Below are 18546 nucleotides of genomic sequence, written 5' to 3' on the forward strand. Positions count from 1 at the left end.
AATGCATTAAAAGTATATCTATAACCCTCTAACTTTTCCTTGCTATATGATTTTCAATTTGCATTTTGTATACTATTTAGAATGATTAAAATCGGAAAATAAATTACTACACTGTATACATGTTTTTCTCTCTCCTAGCATATTTAGTGCTGTTTTTTTTAAAGCACAAGGAAAGAGATATGACTGGGGGGGTGCCAAAATGTTAGCAATCCTCTTCCTTCACAACACTTGCGCATGCGCACTAGAGTGAAAAGCCGAACTTTTTAAAAAAAACAAAAAACAGCCTTTTCACTGTATTGTACGTGTGTCAGGCCCCCGAATCGCCAAGATAGAAAACGGAAGGAAAAGAATTGCTTGCTCACAGGTACCCCAGGCCGGTGCAGTTTTCTGCTAACAGGAGCACCGAACTATGGTATCAGGTAAGTTGCACTGCAATCACAGGGGGATTAATTAAACATTAAATAAAATTAATAGAATTGTTTTTCCACCAAAATGGTTTCATACAGATTAGCTAGGATCAAGTATAAGGTGCTGTTTTATTACGGATATAAAGGTAATCATTTAAAAAAATTTGAATTATTTGCTTAAAAAGTAATCTATTTGACATGGCCTTAATGTAATTTAAATAAAAATGCATAATCACATGGAATTCTCATCCTTGCATTTTTATACTCTATTATGCACTTATTTTGCCATTGTCTTAAGAGTACCCTAGTATCTTCACCTGCATTTGTGTATTTTTACATATATTTATATTGCATAGTAAATAAAGCAAGCATTGTCTCATTTCTTGTGTTTTGCATTCATCCTAAAATATAATCTTCTTAAAGGAGAAGGAAAGGCCAAATCACTTGGTGTGCCAAAATGTTAGGCACCCCCAAGTGACCTAAATCGCTTACCTTTTACCCCGGGCTGGTGCCCCTGTTAGGAGAGAATTGCACCAGCCCGGGGTAGCAGCGAGTGCTTCCTTCTTCCTGTTTCGCACGCTTGCGCAGTAGAGTGAAGAGCCAAACTTTAACAAGAAAGTCTGCTTTTCACTCTACTGCGCATGCGCCGTCCCAGGGATTTCGCCGGCAGAAGAAAGAGAAAGAAGGAAGCGCTCGCTCAAGGTACCCCAGGCTGGTGCTGTTTTCTCCTAACAGGGGCACCAACCCAGGGTAAGCTATTTAAATCACTTGGGGGTGCGTAAAATTTTGGCACCCCCAAGTGACTTAGCGTTTCCTTCTCCTTTAACAATATATCCATTAAATGATAATTATAAATATTATATAAAAATGTATATATTGTTAAGCAGATTATATTTTAGGATGACTATACTCCATGTCACCAGTGTGATATGTTTTTTTGTCTTTTTTTATTTGATTAGTTTTCAGCCTTGCCTTGCAAGATTGTAAACATTTTTCCCTCAGCTACTTAGGGGACACAGGAACTGTGAGGTATAGCTTCTTCCAATTGGAAGCAGGACACTAAAAACAAAAGTCTCCTCCTTCAGCAGCTGTTTCCCCTAACTGAGCCTCATCACCTCAGAATTGTCCTCAGGAGGAATGGACCTGGCATTAGTAGGCCTACATTATAATGAAAACGACTAAGGTCCAGGATTAGCCAGGATGCCATGGGGTTGTTCCTGCATACTACTTAGGTAGGATATCTCCAGGCTTTCCCCTATGCTGAATCACCTTCAAGGGCCATTAAGTCACTCACAGCGTTAAGCGCTCCAAGCATTCCCTGCACTTTCACACAAAAGTGGCAGATGGCTAGCTGGAAAAAGGGTATGTGCTGGTCTGCAATGTACCATCACCGTAAGTATTTTTGGTCGCTATGACTACCAGTGCCCTCAGGATGCAACCTATTCTGCAAGCTCCCCTGTACATATCAATGTGTGGCACTGTAAAGGATAGTTCTTCAATGAACCTGATCAAATGAGAGAAGAATCCCACCACACGTCTTCTGAGGCAGTGGATTCTCTTATTGTCTCTGTATTGGAGACCTTAAAGGATATGTAAACCCTACATTTTTGTACCATTATATAAGTTGTGCACATCTCCCCCCCCACCCAAACGGCATCATTTATACTGCATATATCCCCTCCGTTTACCAGCACCATCACATTTTCCTAAAACACATAGCAGCTTTCACTCAGTGGCAGTTTTTCCTCTGACACATCATGAGTTAAATATGCAAACAGCATACATGCACAAATACCTTAATTCAGCACAAATTTCATCAAGAATGCAGGCTCACTCAGGGAGAACTTCCTTTGATAAAAAGTTCTATTTTGATCGAGCATTGTAAAGGCTAAATAGTGAGCAGACAGCTAGAGCAGAGTTTCTATAAGAACCAGCAGTGCCATGTCTTCATTGGATATTTGACAGGAGGGCGTGTTTAGTAAACTGAGGTGAGAAAAACTGAGCATGCCCAGGAGCCAACAGCCAAAGAAAATTCCTAAGGGAAGTGCATTAGAGGAGGGGGAAGGAAATCTAAGAGATTAAGGGTATGCTGCAGCCTTACTATTAACCTTTGAACAACCAGAATGGCAGGTATTGAAAGATTTCAAAGAGGCTGTTCACTGATTCAATTTTTGTGTGTAGAGTTTCCATGTCCTTTAAATCTGTCTGAGGAGGGCACATCAACAGATAAATCCAAAGCGGTCTCCTGTCTTCCCCTCACGCACAACTGGATAATATTATCCAAGCTGAATGGGACTCCCCAGATAAGTGCTTCCAACCTAACAGAAACTTTCAGCAACTATACCCCTTCCCCGACAAAACCATCAATATGTGGGTAACTGCTTCATCTGTAGAGGTCCACTGCATGGGTCAGCTGAGCAGTACAATCATGGTCAGACTCCCTCATAGACAGCATCACTTCAGGCTCCCTGCGACAAGAACTGGCACGTCTGGCTACCCAAATTGGGTAGGCCAACTCCTACATGTGCAAGGTAGCACTTGACATGGCACAAATTTGTAGTAGAACATCTGCTCTATCTGCAGCTGCACAACGTTCACTGAGGTTCAAATTATAGTCTGCTCATCTCTGTTCCCTATACAGTAAGTTGTTATTTGGACTAGAGCTCGATAAGATCATTAATCAGGCAACTGGTGGCAAGAGAACCCTCCTGCCCCAGAACAAAGCCCACTCTTCCTTTCGCAGAGGAAGGTTTTTTTTTTGTTTTTCTGCAAGAACCTTAAAGACTTTAGACTCTTCTCAGTCTAAGTTCTGAACTAAAACACCCAAGTCCAAAAAGTCTTTCTCCCCGACAACAAAGTCCAGTTGCTCAACACTCAGCACCCCTCTCTTTACTTTTAAATGCAGTCCTGGACTTTATGGTAGCTACAATAGAAGCAGTCCCTTTTGCACAGTTCCATCTACGCGAACTTCAGCTGAACATCCTCTCTAGGTAACACATGGACCAGTCTTCTAAAGGCACTCTCTCTTTCCCACTGGACCAAGTTATCCCCAGCATGGTGGTTAGTGGACAGCCACCTCACAAAGGGCAGGCTCCTATCTGACCCAAACTGGCGAGTACTGACAACTAAAGCCAGCCTGTTGGGATGGGTTGTAGTCCTGGATGGACAGACAGCACAAGGCAGATGGTTGAGGAAAGAATTGACTCTACCCATAAACATCCTGGAGTTCCGGGCAATCAGCCTGGCTCTGTGGCATTAGCAGATCCTTTTAAGGGGGCAATCAGTCTGGGTCCAGTCGGACGGTGCCACAGCTGCCCAAGGGGGCCCCAAATGCTCCCAAACGCTCAGGGAGACCATTGCAATTCTCAGGTACGCTGATGCTCATGTTCTGCTACTCTCGGCAGTCTACATTTCTGACATCAACAATTGGGAAACTGACCATTTAAAGGAATACTGTCATGGGAAAACATCTTTTTTTCTTAATTGCATCAGTTGTAGAGCTTCTCCAGCAGAATCCTGCATTGAAATGCATTTTTCAAAAACACAAACATTTTTTTATATTTAATTTAAAATTTCACATAGGGGTTGCCATATTCTTCATTTCCCAGGGTGCCACAGCCATGTGACCTGCAGTCACACTTTATTGCTAAGCTGTAAGCCAATCAGCAGAACAATGGGAAGGTAGCAAGATAGCAGCTCCCAGTAGATATGAGAATAGCACTTAATAGTAAGAAATCCAAGTCCAGCTTGGGACTCCTCAAGTTACATGGGAGTAGAAGGAACAAAAGGTTATCTGAAAGCAGTTCTAATGTGTAATGCTGGCTCTTTCTGAAATTTCAGAATCAGATACAATGCACTGAAATGACTGCCTACACACCAATATTACAGCTAAAAAAAATTGTTGGTTCAAGAATAACATTTTAAATGGGGAATGGTTACTCAACGAGAAAAATTCTTCATGATAGTTGAATGATGGGGGGCTCCCAGAAGTCAACCTAATAGCCTCCAGGATAAACCACAAGGTACCTTGTATCTACTCCCATTTGAGGGTTCCTCATGGGAGGCTGCAGACGCGATGACAACCCTCTAGGCATTCCACCTAGTCTATGTCTTCTCTCTGCTTCCAGTGTTGGCCAGGGTCATCTGAAAAATTTCGCGTTGTCCCTAATTGAATTTTTCCAGTCAGGGCTAGACATTGGTCTGGCCCTAAACTCTATTAAGGTGCATATATCCACCCTTTCTGTGCTTTTCCAAGAGCGTCTGGCTCTCCACCTAGACATTAAAACCTTTGTCCAAGCCCCTCCATTCTAATTCTCATGCACCCCATGGGATCATAACCTGGTGCTGAGAGCCCTTCAAGGTCCCTGATTTGAACCTTTTGCCTCTCCCTGACTTTGCTGACCTTGAAGACAGTTTTCATTGTCATCTTCAGCAATTTCTGACCTCGGTGCACTTTCCTGCAAATCACCTTTCCTCATTTTCCATCTGGACAAGGCAGTTCTCTGCACGATTCCTTCTTTCTTGCCCACAGTGGTTTCCAAATACCGTATAAACAAAGAGATAACCATTCCATCCTTCTGTCCCAAGCCTCGCAACCCAAAGAAGTTTGCTCTGCACTCCTTGGATGCTTTACACGCATTAAAGTACTATGTATCCATAACAGAAGGCATCTGCAAATCCGAGATCTAGTTCTTTGTATCATCTGGCCTCGCCAGGGGCATCCAGCCTCCAAGACCACCATAGCTCAGTGGATCAAGGAAGCAATTTGCAGAGCATATGCGACTAGGGGCACACTGGCCCCACTATGATACGGGCACATTCCACCCAAGCAGTCAGTACCTCTTGGGCATTCAGCAAGAACAGATTTGCAAAATGGCCACTTGGTCATCTATTCACTCCTTTGTCAAGTTTTATAACTTTGATATCTTTGCAGTCTCTTGAAGTGCCACATACTTCAGGCTCCACTTCCTGTCCACCTGTATCTAGAGGGGACTGCTTTAGTATGTCCCTGCAGTTCCTGTGTTGCTCAAGTAGCTGTAAGAGAAAAGGAGATTTTATGTTACTCACCCTTAAAATTCTTTCTCTTCAGTCTCTTGGGAGTGATGCAGGACTTCCCTCCCCTGTAAGCGATTGAATACATGTAGTTTTTTTTTTTTATTCTGATGGTTAAATGATGTTCTCTGTTATTCAACACTGAGCCGGTGACGCTGGGTTGGGGGATATAGATAGCTGCTGAAGTCTGTTTATAGTGTCTTGCATCCTAGTGGTAGAAGCTATACCTGAAGTTCCTGTGTCCCCTAAGAGACGCAAGAGAAAGGAATTTGAGTAACACAAACTTTCCTTATTTTGCTACTTTATATCTGCTATGCACTGTAATTTATTAATGCTGTCTAGAAACATTTTTTGTGTTTTTCTTTGATCTTAAGATTCTGGATGAGTTTGCTGTGCAGAAATTAAAATGACGCTTGTTATTTTGTTTTTAGTCTTCGTAAATGCTAACATAATTATTTCATTGTAGGCTCTGGCAATTTTTTGTTGTGTCAGCCTGGCTAATACTGTTTTATGAATGAGAATATATGAGCAATAATTTATTTGCTGACAGAAGTCTTTTGTATTGTTTTCTTTTTCCATCTGCAGTGAGGAGGTGTGCAAGCGAGGCTTCACAGTGATTGTAGATATGCGTGGTTCCAAGTGGGATTCTATTAAACCCTTGCTGAAAATTTTACAAGAATCCTTTCCATGCTGTATTCATGTTGCACTAATTATCAAACCAGATAACTTCTGGCAGAAGCAAAGAACTAATTTTGGAAGTTCTAAGTTTGAATTTGAGGTATGTTTACAAATGCTGTTCTCTGGATGAAAAACGTGTGAGTTTGTGAATGCACATGCATGTAGATGGATTAGGACTGCACTTACATACTTGATGTAGCATATAGGGTAACATATTTAGAGCTTGTACTGAGGAGCGTTATTTATCTGTGTTCCCTTGTGGTGGTGTCCTTCTGCTTCCACCGCAGGGAATTGCAGATGAAAACGCAATTCATTCTTCTTAAAGGACAAGGAAAGTCAAAATCTATTAAGCTCACTATTCAAAAGTACTACTATTGCTATGTAAAAATGCTATATTTGTGGCTTACCTAATAAAAGATTTACAGAGATACAATTACTACTTACTACCTACTCTTTTCAGTGAACGGCGCCGCCATCTTTAGTAGGGATGCCCACTTCCTTTCCCTCACTACTCTCTACTGCACATGCTCCAACCCCCCATCCCTCCTGCAAACAGAGAAAAAAAGTACACAAGCACCCGACCACAGTACAGCCAGCAGGTTTGGGCAGTGAGTGCATGGCGTGGGGCAGGGGGACTTATGAGTATACACATACATAGTACATACACAGTACATACAGTGGATATAAAAAGTCTACACACCCCTGATAAAATGTCAGGTTCCTGTGCTGTACAAAAATGAGACAAAGATAAATTCAGAACTTTTTCCACCTTTAATGTGACCTATAAACTGTACCACTCAATTGAAAAACAAACTGAAATATTTTAGGTGGAGGGAAGAAAACCAAAAAAACTAAAATAATGTGGTTGCATAAGTGTGCACGCCCTTAAACTAATACTTTGTTGAAGCACCTTTTTGATTTTATTACAGCACTTGACTTTGCAAGATTTGCCCACTCTTCTTTGCAGAAACACTCCAAATCTGTCAGATTGCGAGGGCATCTCCTGTGCACAGCCTTCTTCAGATCACCCCACAGATTTTCAATCGGATTCAGGTCTGGGCTCTGGCTGGGCCATTCCAAAACATTAAATTTTTTCCGGTGAAGCCATTCCTTTGTTGATGTGGATGTATGCTTTGGGTCGTTGTCATTCTGAAAGATGAAGTTCCTCCTCATATTCAGCTTTCTAGCAGAAGCCTGAAGGTTTTGTGCTAATATTGACTGGTATTTGCTCATAATTCCCTCTATCTTAACTAAGGCCCCAGTTACAGCTGAAGAAAACTAGCCCCAAAGCATGATGCTGCCACCACCATGCTTCACTGTGGGTATGGTGTTCTTTTGGTGATGTGCAGTATTGTTTTTGCGCCAAACATATTTATTGGAATTATGGCCAAAAAGTTCAACCTTGGTTTCTTCAGACCATAACACCTTTTCCCACATGCTTTTGGAAGACTTTAGATGCGTTTTTGCAAAACGTAGCCTGGCTTGGATGTTTTTCTTCATAAGAAAAGGCTTTTGTCTTGCCACTCTACCCCATAGCCCGGACATATGAAGAATACGGGAGATTGTTGTCACATGTACCACACAGCCAGTACTTGCCAGAAATTCCTGCAGCTCCTTTAATGTTGCTGTAGGCCTCTTGGTAGCCTCCCTGACCAGTTTTCTTCTCGTCTTTTCATCAATTTTGGAGGGACATCCAGTTCTTGGTAATGTCACTGTTGTGAATATTTTCTCCACTTGATCATGACTGTCTTCACTGTGTTCCATGGTATATCTAATGCCTTGGAAATGTTTTTGTGCCCTTCTCCTTTTTAAAAATGAGATCCCTCTGATGCTTTGGGAGCTCTCTGTGGACCATGGCTTTTGCTGTGGGATGCGACTAAAAAAATGTCTGGAAAGACCAACTAGAGTAGCTGAACTTTATTTGGGGTTAATCCGTGGCACTTTAAATGATGGCAGGTGTATGCTGACTCCTATTTAACTGATTTTGAATGTGATTACTTAATTCTGAACACAGCTACATCCCCAGTTAGAAGAGGGTGTGCACACTTATGCAACCACATTATTTTAGTTTTTTTGGTTTTCTTCCCTCCACCTAAAAGATTTCAGTTTGTTTTTCAATTGAGTGGTACAGTTTATAGGTCACATTAAAGGTGGAAAAAGTTCTGAAATTATTTATCTTTGTCTCATTTTTGTACAGCACAGAAACCTGACATTTTACCAGGGGTGTGTAGACTTTTTATATTCATTGTACATGCTCTACCTGGGGATATTGGCTCTGTATCTTTCATATGCACTTATCTTGGTGCGAGCTTCATCAGTTAGTGCTCTCGGGCTGTCTCTAGTAACCTTGCCCTGCAGCTTGCAAGCACAATGCACTGACTCACCAACCCCACCCCCTCGCTCCGCTCCACCGCACCGCTCCGCGCACAAGTACACAAGCACCAAGCCCCCCCCTCCGCTCCTCACACAAGCACCAACCCCCCCCCCGCTCCGCACACACAAGTACACAAGCACCAACCCCCCACCGCTCCGCACCGGTCCGCTCCCCCCCACCAGCAACTGCCGGTGTCCTCTTTTTATGGCCCCAGATCGCCGCTGCAGCCACTTCTTATATAGGCGTCACCATGGCAACCAGACGCCATGGGGAGCGCTCCTGCTTCTGCGCATGCGCCGCCTACAGTCCAAGTCACCAAGTCTATGCAGGAGCGTTGCATTATGGGAATCTTCTCTACCCAGCTCAGCGTTTTTTCTTCCTGTTTGGCATTTGAACTATTGAAATATGGGGAGACTTAAGAGCACTATTGAGACAACTGAAGGTATGGCTGCATTTTGAGATTAACTCTTTACTAGCCTTTCCTTCTCCTTTAAGGGGGCTTTACACGCAGAAGAATAAAGCAAGTGGATCGTAGCACATTCCCCCTGCATTTGGCACGTACATGTGTCTGTACCCGTATGGTACATGTGCCTATGCTCGTATGGTGAGTACGGCACCATATGGAAGAATGGAATACATTTCTTCCTGCGCTCCCCTGTGGTGGAACACCACTGCAGGGGAGCACAGGAAGAAACGCTGGTGAGTACAAGCCCCTAAGCAGTTGATATTAACAAAAAAAAATGGTAATCTGTAATGTTTAAATATTATACTTAGGTCTGCATGTATAGTTAATATTTTTTTCCAGTAAAAAACTCTATATAATCTGTATGTACTGGGACTTTGTAACTGTTAATGCTTTTGTTACTAGAAATATGCTTTTTATATAAAACCACTTGGCTTTGTTTATACTGATTAAACCTTTCTGCACCACACTGATAAGACCAAGAAAGTATTAAACCAGTTGGGATTTGATCAGCACATGAATTTCATAGTAGCAGTTTTGTTTACTGTTTTGTGATTTGAGCAAGTCCTATTTTCTTTTTAATGGATTCGTTTTGCCATACACACAAGCTATGTTATAGAGTAAGTAAACCTTTTTTTCTATCTCTAAAATTAGGCAGTACAGCTCAGTACTTTCTCCCTGCACTCATTGTAATGCATCTGCTATTATTATTATGGGTGCTGTGTGGACTATTTTTATTGCCTTTTATGATAAACATTAAAGCTGTTCTTTTACACATCTTTTTACACAGATTTTCACAAATAAATGGAAAATCTGAAAAATAAGTGAATTTAGCTTACAGTTGAATCATATACTGAAAAAATTGTGTGGCATTTTGTGGTAGATTAGTCACTAACAACTGAACTCTGTATATCTAGATTATAATGCACAAGTGCACTTACATCAAATACATTACAGGTCTTTTTTTATATACCCTCACAATCTATTAAACAGTTTTTGCGCATTAAATTATTGTGGCTTTGCATATTGCCTTCCTAGAACTTACTCCTTTACCTGCCATTTTTGGTATAATTTTAATTTTTTTTTTTTTTTTTGCAGACAAGTATGGTGTCTTTAGAAGGCCTTACCAAAGTAGTTGACCCTTCCCAGCTAACTCCAGAATTTGAGGGTTGCTTGGAATACAACCATGAAGAGTGGATAGAGATCAGAGTAGCATTTGAGGATTTTATTAATAATGCAACTCATATGCTGTCTCGATTAGAGGAATTACAGGAGATGCTTGCAATTAAAGAGTTGCCTCAGGATTTAGAGGGGGCACGCAATATGATTGAAGAACATTCTCAAATGAAAAAAAGGGTTATAAAGGCTCCTATTGAAGATCTTGATTTAGAAGGGCAAAAGCTTTTACAAACAATACAAAGCAGTGATAGCTTTCCTAAGAAGAACTCTAGTTCTGGAAATGCAGACCTTCAAAATCTTCTTCCCAAAGTTTCCACAATGTTAGACAGGCTTCATTCAACACGACAACATCTTCATCAGATGTGGCACATGCGAAAAGTAAAACTGGACCAGTGCTTTCAGCTAAGGTTGTTTGAGCAGGATGCTGAGAAGGTAAATAGTCTGTAATTTAAACAATGTTCCCATTAAGTTTGTCTTTTACCCAAAAAAATGTTCGTTGTGCAGTATTACCGCTAAATAGCTATACAGCTGCACTAAAAGATTTTTTTTTATGTAACTCAAGTGACTGTACAAATTGTGCAGCTTAGTGACATTTTAGATATGTTTTTTAATTGTTAAAATGATCAAAATTACAACAACTCTATAAACCAACATATACAAATGCTTTTGATCTAACTATCCTGAGCTTTTCATGCTTAGTGATTGCACCTCTGGGGTTTTAGGTGCTTTCAACAGGTTGTGGATCTTAAAATACTCAAAATTTAAGTCTTGCTGACATTTCTTCCCCCCCATCCCCATTTTAAATGTCAGTTTACCATCATTTTATTTTCCTTGTAAATCTAAAATTTTGCCCTGCCTACTACCCTACAAACCTGTTGAGGTTTGACTTTGGAAAGCTCCTCTGCAGCTGTCATGCTGGCCTTTTGTTCTTGCAAAAACCAGGTGGGGGATTTTGTTTACAATGTGGTGCAGCTTGTTAAGTCATTGCTTCCCCTCAAATCCACTTTAGCTGTTGCCATAATAAATAAAGACTTTGAAATATATACTTATACTCAAGTTGGATGCCACGGATCCTTCCAGACCCCTTTGTGTGACCCCCAACTAGCGATTGCCCCTGCCAACCAGACAGGCTAGAACAGGGGTCCTTATCCATGGCCCGCAGGCTGTAGTTTGAGGACTCCTGCCATAAATAATGAGTTACAGTCAGTCTTCTCCTCTGTCTAAGCTAGGGCCCAGCTTAGTACCTGTATTGGCGTTCGGGCAGAGCAGAATGTCGTTATTCACTGAATCCCGCGTTCGCATGTAATTTGCTTTAGATCACCCAAGCCTCATTACTCATTGGTTGCAATGTTTTTAATGCACTTTTTGCACCTATGGTAGAAAATAATTTCCACCAGGATTTCCCTAAGCCCTATGGAAGGACAGAGGTGCCATTATCACTATATCATGGCAGTTTGCTTTAATGTTGCAGCTCCATAATTTGTTAATACATAAGTGTTCTGGAGATATATTACTTGACTATAATACATATTATTGCTCTTAATCTGCAGCTGCCAACATTATGTATTTATGTAGAATTCACAGGGGGTCACACTGAGTGTCTTTTTATTAATTATTTGATTATTGAAACTTATCAGTAGCTACTGCATTTCCCACCCTAGGCTTAAGGTGACCATACACGGGCCGATTGTAACTGCCGGTATCAGTCACTTGGACCGATTCGGAAGCCTGTCGGCCCGTGTAGGGGCAGAAACGACGGCCATACCAAACCGATATCTGGCCTGAAATTTGCCAGATATCGATCGGGCAGGGACCGCATCGGCTAGTTGATGCAGTCCCCGAACCGACTGTGCCATTGACGCCGTTAGAATTCGATCGTTTGGCCCCAGGATCGAATTAGCCTACATTTTCCCGATATCGCCCACCCATATGTGGGGATATTGGGAGAAGATCCGCTGGCTTGGCGACCTCGCCAATCAAGCGGATCTTAACGTGTATGGGCACCTTTATACTCAAGTCAATACGTTTTTCCAGTTTTCTTAGGTAAAATTAGGTACCTCGGCTTATATTTGGATCGGCTTATACTTAAGTATATATGGTATGTATTTGAAAAGAGTCTGAAACATGGAAAGAGACAAAGTGGCACACCAAGCATGTCAACAACACCTAGTCAGATTACAACAGAAAAGGTAGAAAAAGAGGTGGAGGCAGAGTAAAAAACATGTTTGTTTTCCATATACATAGAAATATACATTCCTGTGAAAAATGGATATGTGAAGTAAATTTGTTTGTGCTACAATTAAGTGCAATTTGGTGCTACACAAATAACAAGCTACTTATTTCATAGTCATTTATCCTAAATGGCCACTAAACTCATAATGTAGGAAATGCTGCTTATAATACAGTGTCAGTGGATGCAGTATGAATTTAGAGGTGCCAGGCATTTTTTAAAGTTAGAATGTATGTGCTAAGGGCCGACTGAAGCCTTTCATTGCCGCTCGCTGCTTTCCTGATAATCACATACTTAAAATTTGCAGTTTATTGAAAACTAAAGATTGTATTAATATTATTGTATTATTATTGTTGTTTTTAATATAAAGTAATTTCCATTTTAGGCTTATTGGCCTTTTAAATAACTGATCTTATCCCAACTTTATGTCCTTTAATATGCACTTATCGGACGTTAACCGTTACATTTAGAAGATGTGCCACTGGAAAAATAATGCTATGACAGCTGATCAAACTGCCTAGATTTAGGGGCACATTTACTAATCCACGATCCGTCCGAAGGAGTCCAAATGTGTTTTTTTCGTAATGATCGGTACTTTCGTAAATTGTCGCAACTTTTTTGTAGCGTTACGACTTGCGCGAAATGTCGCGACTTTTTCGTAGCCTTCGCGCCGAGTACGAAAGTTTCGGATTCATTCAAGCTTCAGTATCTTGACTTTTCTTGGGCCAGGTTAAAGCTGCAGAGTGCCATTGAGTCCTATGGGAGGCTTCCAAAATCATGCTAAGTCTGAACGTTTCGCCCGCCGCTTAAGAGCGCTCAATACGAATACTTTTCGCGCAAGTCGTAATGGTTCCGAAAAAGTCAAGACAATTTACGAAAAGTCGTAACGGCGACGAAAAAATCGTCAAAAATACGAAAAAGTCGCAAAATGTTAGTTTTCCAATCGGAATTTTTCCATTTCGGATTCGTGGGTTAGTAAATCAGCCCCTTAGTGTGCATACACAGTAAGTGCCTAGAAACTACCGTATTTTTCGGACCATAAGACGCACTTTTTTTCCCCCAGAAGTGGGGGGAAAAAGTCCCTGCGTCTTATGGTCCAAATATAGCCTACAGATATACTTTAAAAAAAGTTTTTTTTACTTGCCCGTGTGGTCTCTGTGCAGGGCCCTCCTCTATATACCGGCGCTTAGCTCTGGCGCTGTGCGCATGCACAATGACGCGCATGCCCATACGCATGCGTGTCATTGTGCATGCGCACAGCGCCAGAGCTAAGCGCCGGTATATAGAGGAGGGCCCTGCACAGAGACCACACGGGCAAGTAAAAAACCTTTTTTTAAAGTATATCTGTAGGCTATATCAAACTAAGGCAGCCAGAGGGACAGAGGCGCTGTGGTGCGGCGCGGAAAACCATCCTGAGGCCTCAGCAGGTAGGCTGCTTTTACAGGAAATGGGGGCAATTCTTGATTGCAGCTGCTGGTACAGATGGGGGCAATATGTTGGGTGCTGCTGGTACAGGTTGGGTTTTAATGCACATAAAATATTTTAGGACACTATTTGTTTCAGAACCTTTTTTTCTTCATTTCCCTTCTCTAAAAACTGGTGCGTCTTATGGTCTGAAAAATACGGTACTTATGTTCACGGTTGTCTCCAGGTCTTCCATTTTAATGTGGGTGGATATAAAATGGTTGCTGTTATCTATTTTAACTGATTTAATTTAATTTAAGTGCAAAGCATATGTGTGTGCATGCCGTAAGCAGCATTTTTGTTTCTGAACCCATGGTTCAGACCCATATTGCAGAGAGAGATCAATGAATATATTTCTATTGCAATATTATGGAAATTTGAAACTATGATGGAGAATTTATGATGTTCATAGACAGAATTTAGAAATCCTGACTAGAAATTGGTTACATCAGAACATCTGTTTTCACCAATGGATGACTTTAAATATTGCAAATAGCATTTTTCAAAAAACAGTAGATTTAAATATGAGAATTTTTTTATGGCACTTTTTATTAAGTATGGCTTAATATAATAATTGTGATTTGGTTATATTTGGTAATTCCTACAGATGTTTGACTGGATTACACACAACAAAGGTCTGTTTCTGACAAGTTATACTGACATTGGCACCCGTAATAATCATGCTATGGAACTTCAGACACAGCACAATCATTTTGCTATGAACTGCATGGTAAGATAGAATGAAAGACAAAAATGTTTTGTTTATTGAAGACTCTTAATTATCTAAAGTTCCAAAAAAGTCTTTAATTCTGTATATTTACATATGAATTCATGTTATGGTCAAAGATATATATTATGGTCTTAAGCAAAATTAATGAAATATAAACCCTGCTTTATAATCTAGGTAGATAGAGGTTAAATCCAAACAATGGCGTTAGGAACGAATTACTTATTGCATATTAATGTGATAAGCGTTTATTTTTCGTAATTTAGCGTAATCTTTCTCAAAGCCATACTGACCTCTCCTGTTGTTGATCTGTCAGACCCCATACGACCCCAATATGATAATTATGGAATCTACCAGCAGAGAAAGAGAGCTGACAATGATTTAAATGATGATACAAATCTACGTATCAAATGGGTTATTATTATTACCGTTTTTTTATGTGAACTGAAAATATTTTATTTTGTGCTTTCATTTTTTGCATGCTCATTGTAATCTGTGGAGAAGTTTGTTACAATTTGTAATATTAGTGTTTTAGTCCCTCCTACCCTGACAAGATGTCAAATGATGAAGCTGGATTTCAGCATATAAAACCGGTATTATCAGCATATAAAAACAGTATAACAATAATAGGGCTGGATTAGAGCAAATAAAACTATTTTTTTTTTTTCATACTATTTGAAGGAACAGATTACAGCGATGGGTATATTAAGGGTTTCTGTCTTGTGTGGGGCTCTTTAACAAATTTTGGTTCAGAAGCCAGAGTTCTGAATACATATTTATGTATTTATGAATTTTTTTTTTTTTAATGAATAATGTGAAAATGGGAGTTCTCTCCCCTCCATTTTGCAAAAGCATTCTGAGAATTGCAAAATCTGAAGAACTATTGCATAGAATTAAAGGACTTGTCAACCTAACATATTTTTTTTTGCCTAATAGAAGAAAACATTCTAAGCAACTTTCCAATATCAATTTATTAAAAATTTTTAGTGCATTAAAAGTTATTTGTAAATATATTTGCTAGTGTGCTACTTGTGTAAGTAACACAGATACATGTTTTCTGTAGTAAATATTTGCTGTAATTTTCTACTGTTACTTTTGATCAACAATTTACTTTGACTTTCCATTTACCGTAGAATGTCTATGTAAACATTAGCCGAATAATGTCTGTGGCAAATCGACTAGTAGAATCTGGACACTATGCCTCACAGCAAATTAAGCAGATAGCTAACCAGTTGGAGCAAGAGTGGAAGGCTTTTGCCGCAGCCCTTGATGAACGTAGTACGTTGCTTGACATGTCTGCAATGTTCCATCAAAAAGCGGAGCAGGTAGGCATTTGTTTCTCTATATAGTCAGATCTTTATTACTTGGTGGAATTTGGTTATCGACAGTGCTGATCACTGTATTCTGTATGTTTGTTTCTTGCTTGAATGGGGGGGGGGGGGTTATTGTGCAGTAGCTCATCTTTAAACACAGAACCCCTCAGTTCTTTGGAGTTTTGTTTATCCTTGGCTGAGCTTTCAAAGTAGCAACTTCTTTTTAATATAAAACATGCCTTATGGAAACAGTAGTATTTCAGCAGTGACATAAAGTTTATTGGATTAACAGAATATATGCATCATAACAAAATTAGACAGGTGCATACATTTGGGAACCCAACAGAGATATTACATCAATACTTAGTTGAGCCTCCTTTTGCAAATGTGATAAGTGTCTGGATTCTGTATGACGGTATTTTTGACCATTCGGCCATACAAAATCATTCCAGTTCAGTTACGTTTGATGGCTGCCGAGCATGGACAGCCTGCTTCAAATCATCCCATAGATTTTCGATGATATTCAAGTTGGGGGGCGGTGACAGCCATTCCAGAATATTGTACTTCTCCCTCTCTGCATAAATGCCTTAGTAGATTTCCATTGGTGTTTAGGGTCATTGTCTTTTTAGAATATCCAACCCCTGCGTAACTTCAACTTTGTGACTGATGCTTGAACATTATCTTGAAGAAATTATTGATAATGTGTTGAATTCATCCGACCCTCGACTTTAACTTTAACAATAATAAAAGATAGATACAAAATATAGTTGCAGTAAAATTGCTTAGTGTTAAGAAACAAGGGGAAAATGTCTCTGTCCAGTAGAGCGTCCAATATAAGTGTTTAACTTAAGACACCAGCTTAACAGTTTAACAAGGATAACAATTGCTGCAGTTTGCAGTGGTTGTCACTGCCTGTACAGTTTTTGCACACGTGCCAAAAACGATTTTTCTTTACACTGATATGAATACACTGGATTCCCTTTTAATAAATGAGTTCACATTTAAACATATGACACTGCAGGTTCACAGCAGGGTTAGAGCATTTAGGTGCTCTCAAACAAACTTCAGCTGCTTTAATGCAAATGTTCCAATATCAGGGCTATAAATTTGAAAATGCTTAGGGTGTAAAAGTATACATGCACTTCTGTGAAAAAAAACAACACCAAATATATAAAAGAACAACTATCTTTTTCAATGGGAAAGAGTTAATTTAGTACTGGAACAAGGGTGATAGGGATATTATGGATTCCAGGTGACAGAAAAACTATTTAATTTCAGCTAATGATTCAGCCTTTAGAACATATATAGCAGGGAGGCGGGGCATGATGTCACTGGGTGGGACAGTGACATCATGAGTGTGAGCTGCTTCAGAGTGCGTTTTTAAGGGTTTTTTTTTTTTTTGGTGCTAAGCAAGTTTTCCCCAAAGCCTTATTAAAAATCCACCTATGGCTCTTGCCCTTGTCTTTAAATGAATACTGTCATGGGACAGTACTCCCGTAGTATAAAATCAAAAGTAAATAGTTAAATACATAAAAGTTGCATTTACAATTGTTGCAGTACAATAAGCGTATCAATCAATGAGGCCCCAACACATTTCGTCATCGTGACTTCCTCAGGGGATGGAAGTCACTTCATGACGAAATGCGTGGAAAGCTGTATATAATTTCTGTGATCTCTCATTACACTACCTTTATATGGACTGTGTATTGGTTCAAGAACACTGACTCTCTATTTTTATCTTTTGCTAATTATGTGTAGCACTGGCTCCTTTTGAAAACTCAGACTCTGGTAGAATGCGCTGAGATTGCTGCCTACACAACAATATTGCAACTGAAAAAAATGCATTTGTTGATTCAAGAATAACATTTTAAAGGGCGGAGTGAATTATTTGCTATGTAAACAGTATAATTTAGAAAGAAAAAGGACACCATAAAAATCAAGACAGAATCCCTTTAAGGTAGCTCTGCATGCCCACAGTTGAGTTGATTTTGACTATACTGTTAGACTTGCTGTTTCAGCAGACCATTATTGCACACTAAAGAGATTACTGCTTGAAAAATGAAGAACTAAAATATGGCTACTGCTGAGCAACCAGGGTTGAGTTTTGACATTTGAGACTGTGGCCTGAACAGTAGAAAGCATTTATGGAATACAACAGAGGCAAGATAAAACTATAGGTAGTGCAGGTATAGTATGAGTAATCTGGAATGCTCCTGACCTGATTTTTTTTTTTTTTTTTAATAAGAGATACCGTATATACTCGAGTATAAGCCGAGTTTTTCAGCACAAAAAATGTGCTCAAAAAGTAAGCCTCGGCTTATACTCGAGTATACCTCCCCCCTACCTCCGCTGAATGTGCACAAGGGTCCGTGCGCCGCCGGATGCGCAGGCGGGTCTGTGTGCCGCCGGATGAGCAGGCGGGTCTGTGTGCCGCCGGATGAGCAGGCGGGTCTGTGTGCCGCCGGATGAGCAGGCGGGTCTGTGTGCCGCCGGATGAGCAGGCGGGTCTGTGTGCCGCCGGATGCGCAGGCGGGTCTGTGTGCCGCCGAATGTGAGCAAATGTCTCTGTGCGCCGGAGCATACACACACGTATGGGCGCTTGAAGACAGCGTATGGCAATTCGTTTAATCGAGCGCCTGCCAGATGCAGGTACACTCTT

At 40.4% G+C, this 18546-nt stretch overlaps 1 protein-coding gene across 6 annotated transcripts in view; it reads left to right on the top strand.

Annotated features, from left to right (window-relative positions):
* trio (trio Rho guanine nucleotide exchange factor) overlaps nucleotides 1-18546 on the top strand; it is a 308906-nt gene that overhangs the window by 121456 nt on the left and 168904 nt on the right. For all 6 annotated transcript variants that reach the window (XR_001170948.3, XM_012964353.3, XM_012964355.3 and 3 more), the window contains exons 4-7: nucleotides 6045-6237; nucleotides 10073-10585; nucleotides 14455-14577; nucleotides 15708-15899. Coding sequence is in view for 5 of the 6 variants with exons in the window: in XM_012964353.3 (XP_012819807.1) it covers nucleotides 6045-6237; nucleotides 10073-10585; nucleotides 14455-14577; nucleotides 15708-15899 (1021 nt within the window). In the remaining variant the exon portion in view is untranslated. The remainder of the gene's footprint in view (nucleotides 1-6044; nucleotides 6238-10072; nucleotides 10586-14454; nucleotides 14578-15707; nucleotides 15900-18546) is intronic.

This window comes from Xenopus tropicalis, chromosome 6, assembly GCF_000004195.4.
Source record: "Xenopus tropicalis strain Nigerian chromosome 6, UCB_Xtro_10.0, whole genome shotgun sequence".
In the NCBI taxonomy this organism is placed as follows: Eukaryota; Metazoa; Chordata; class Amphibia; order Anura; family Pipidae; genus Xenopus; species Xenopus tropicalis.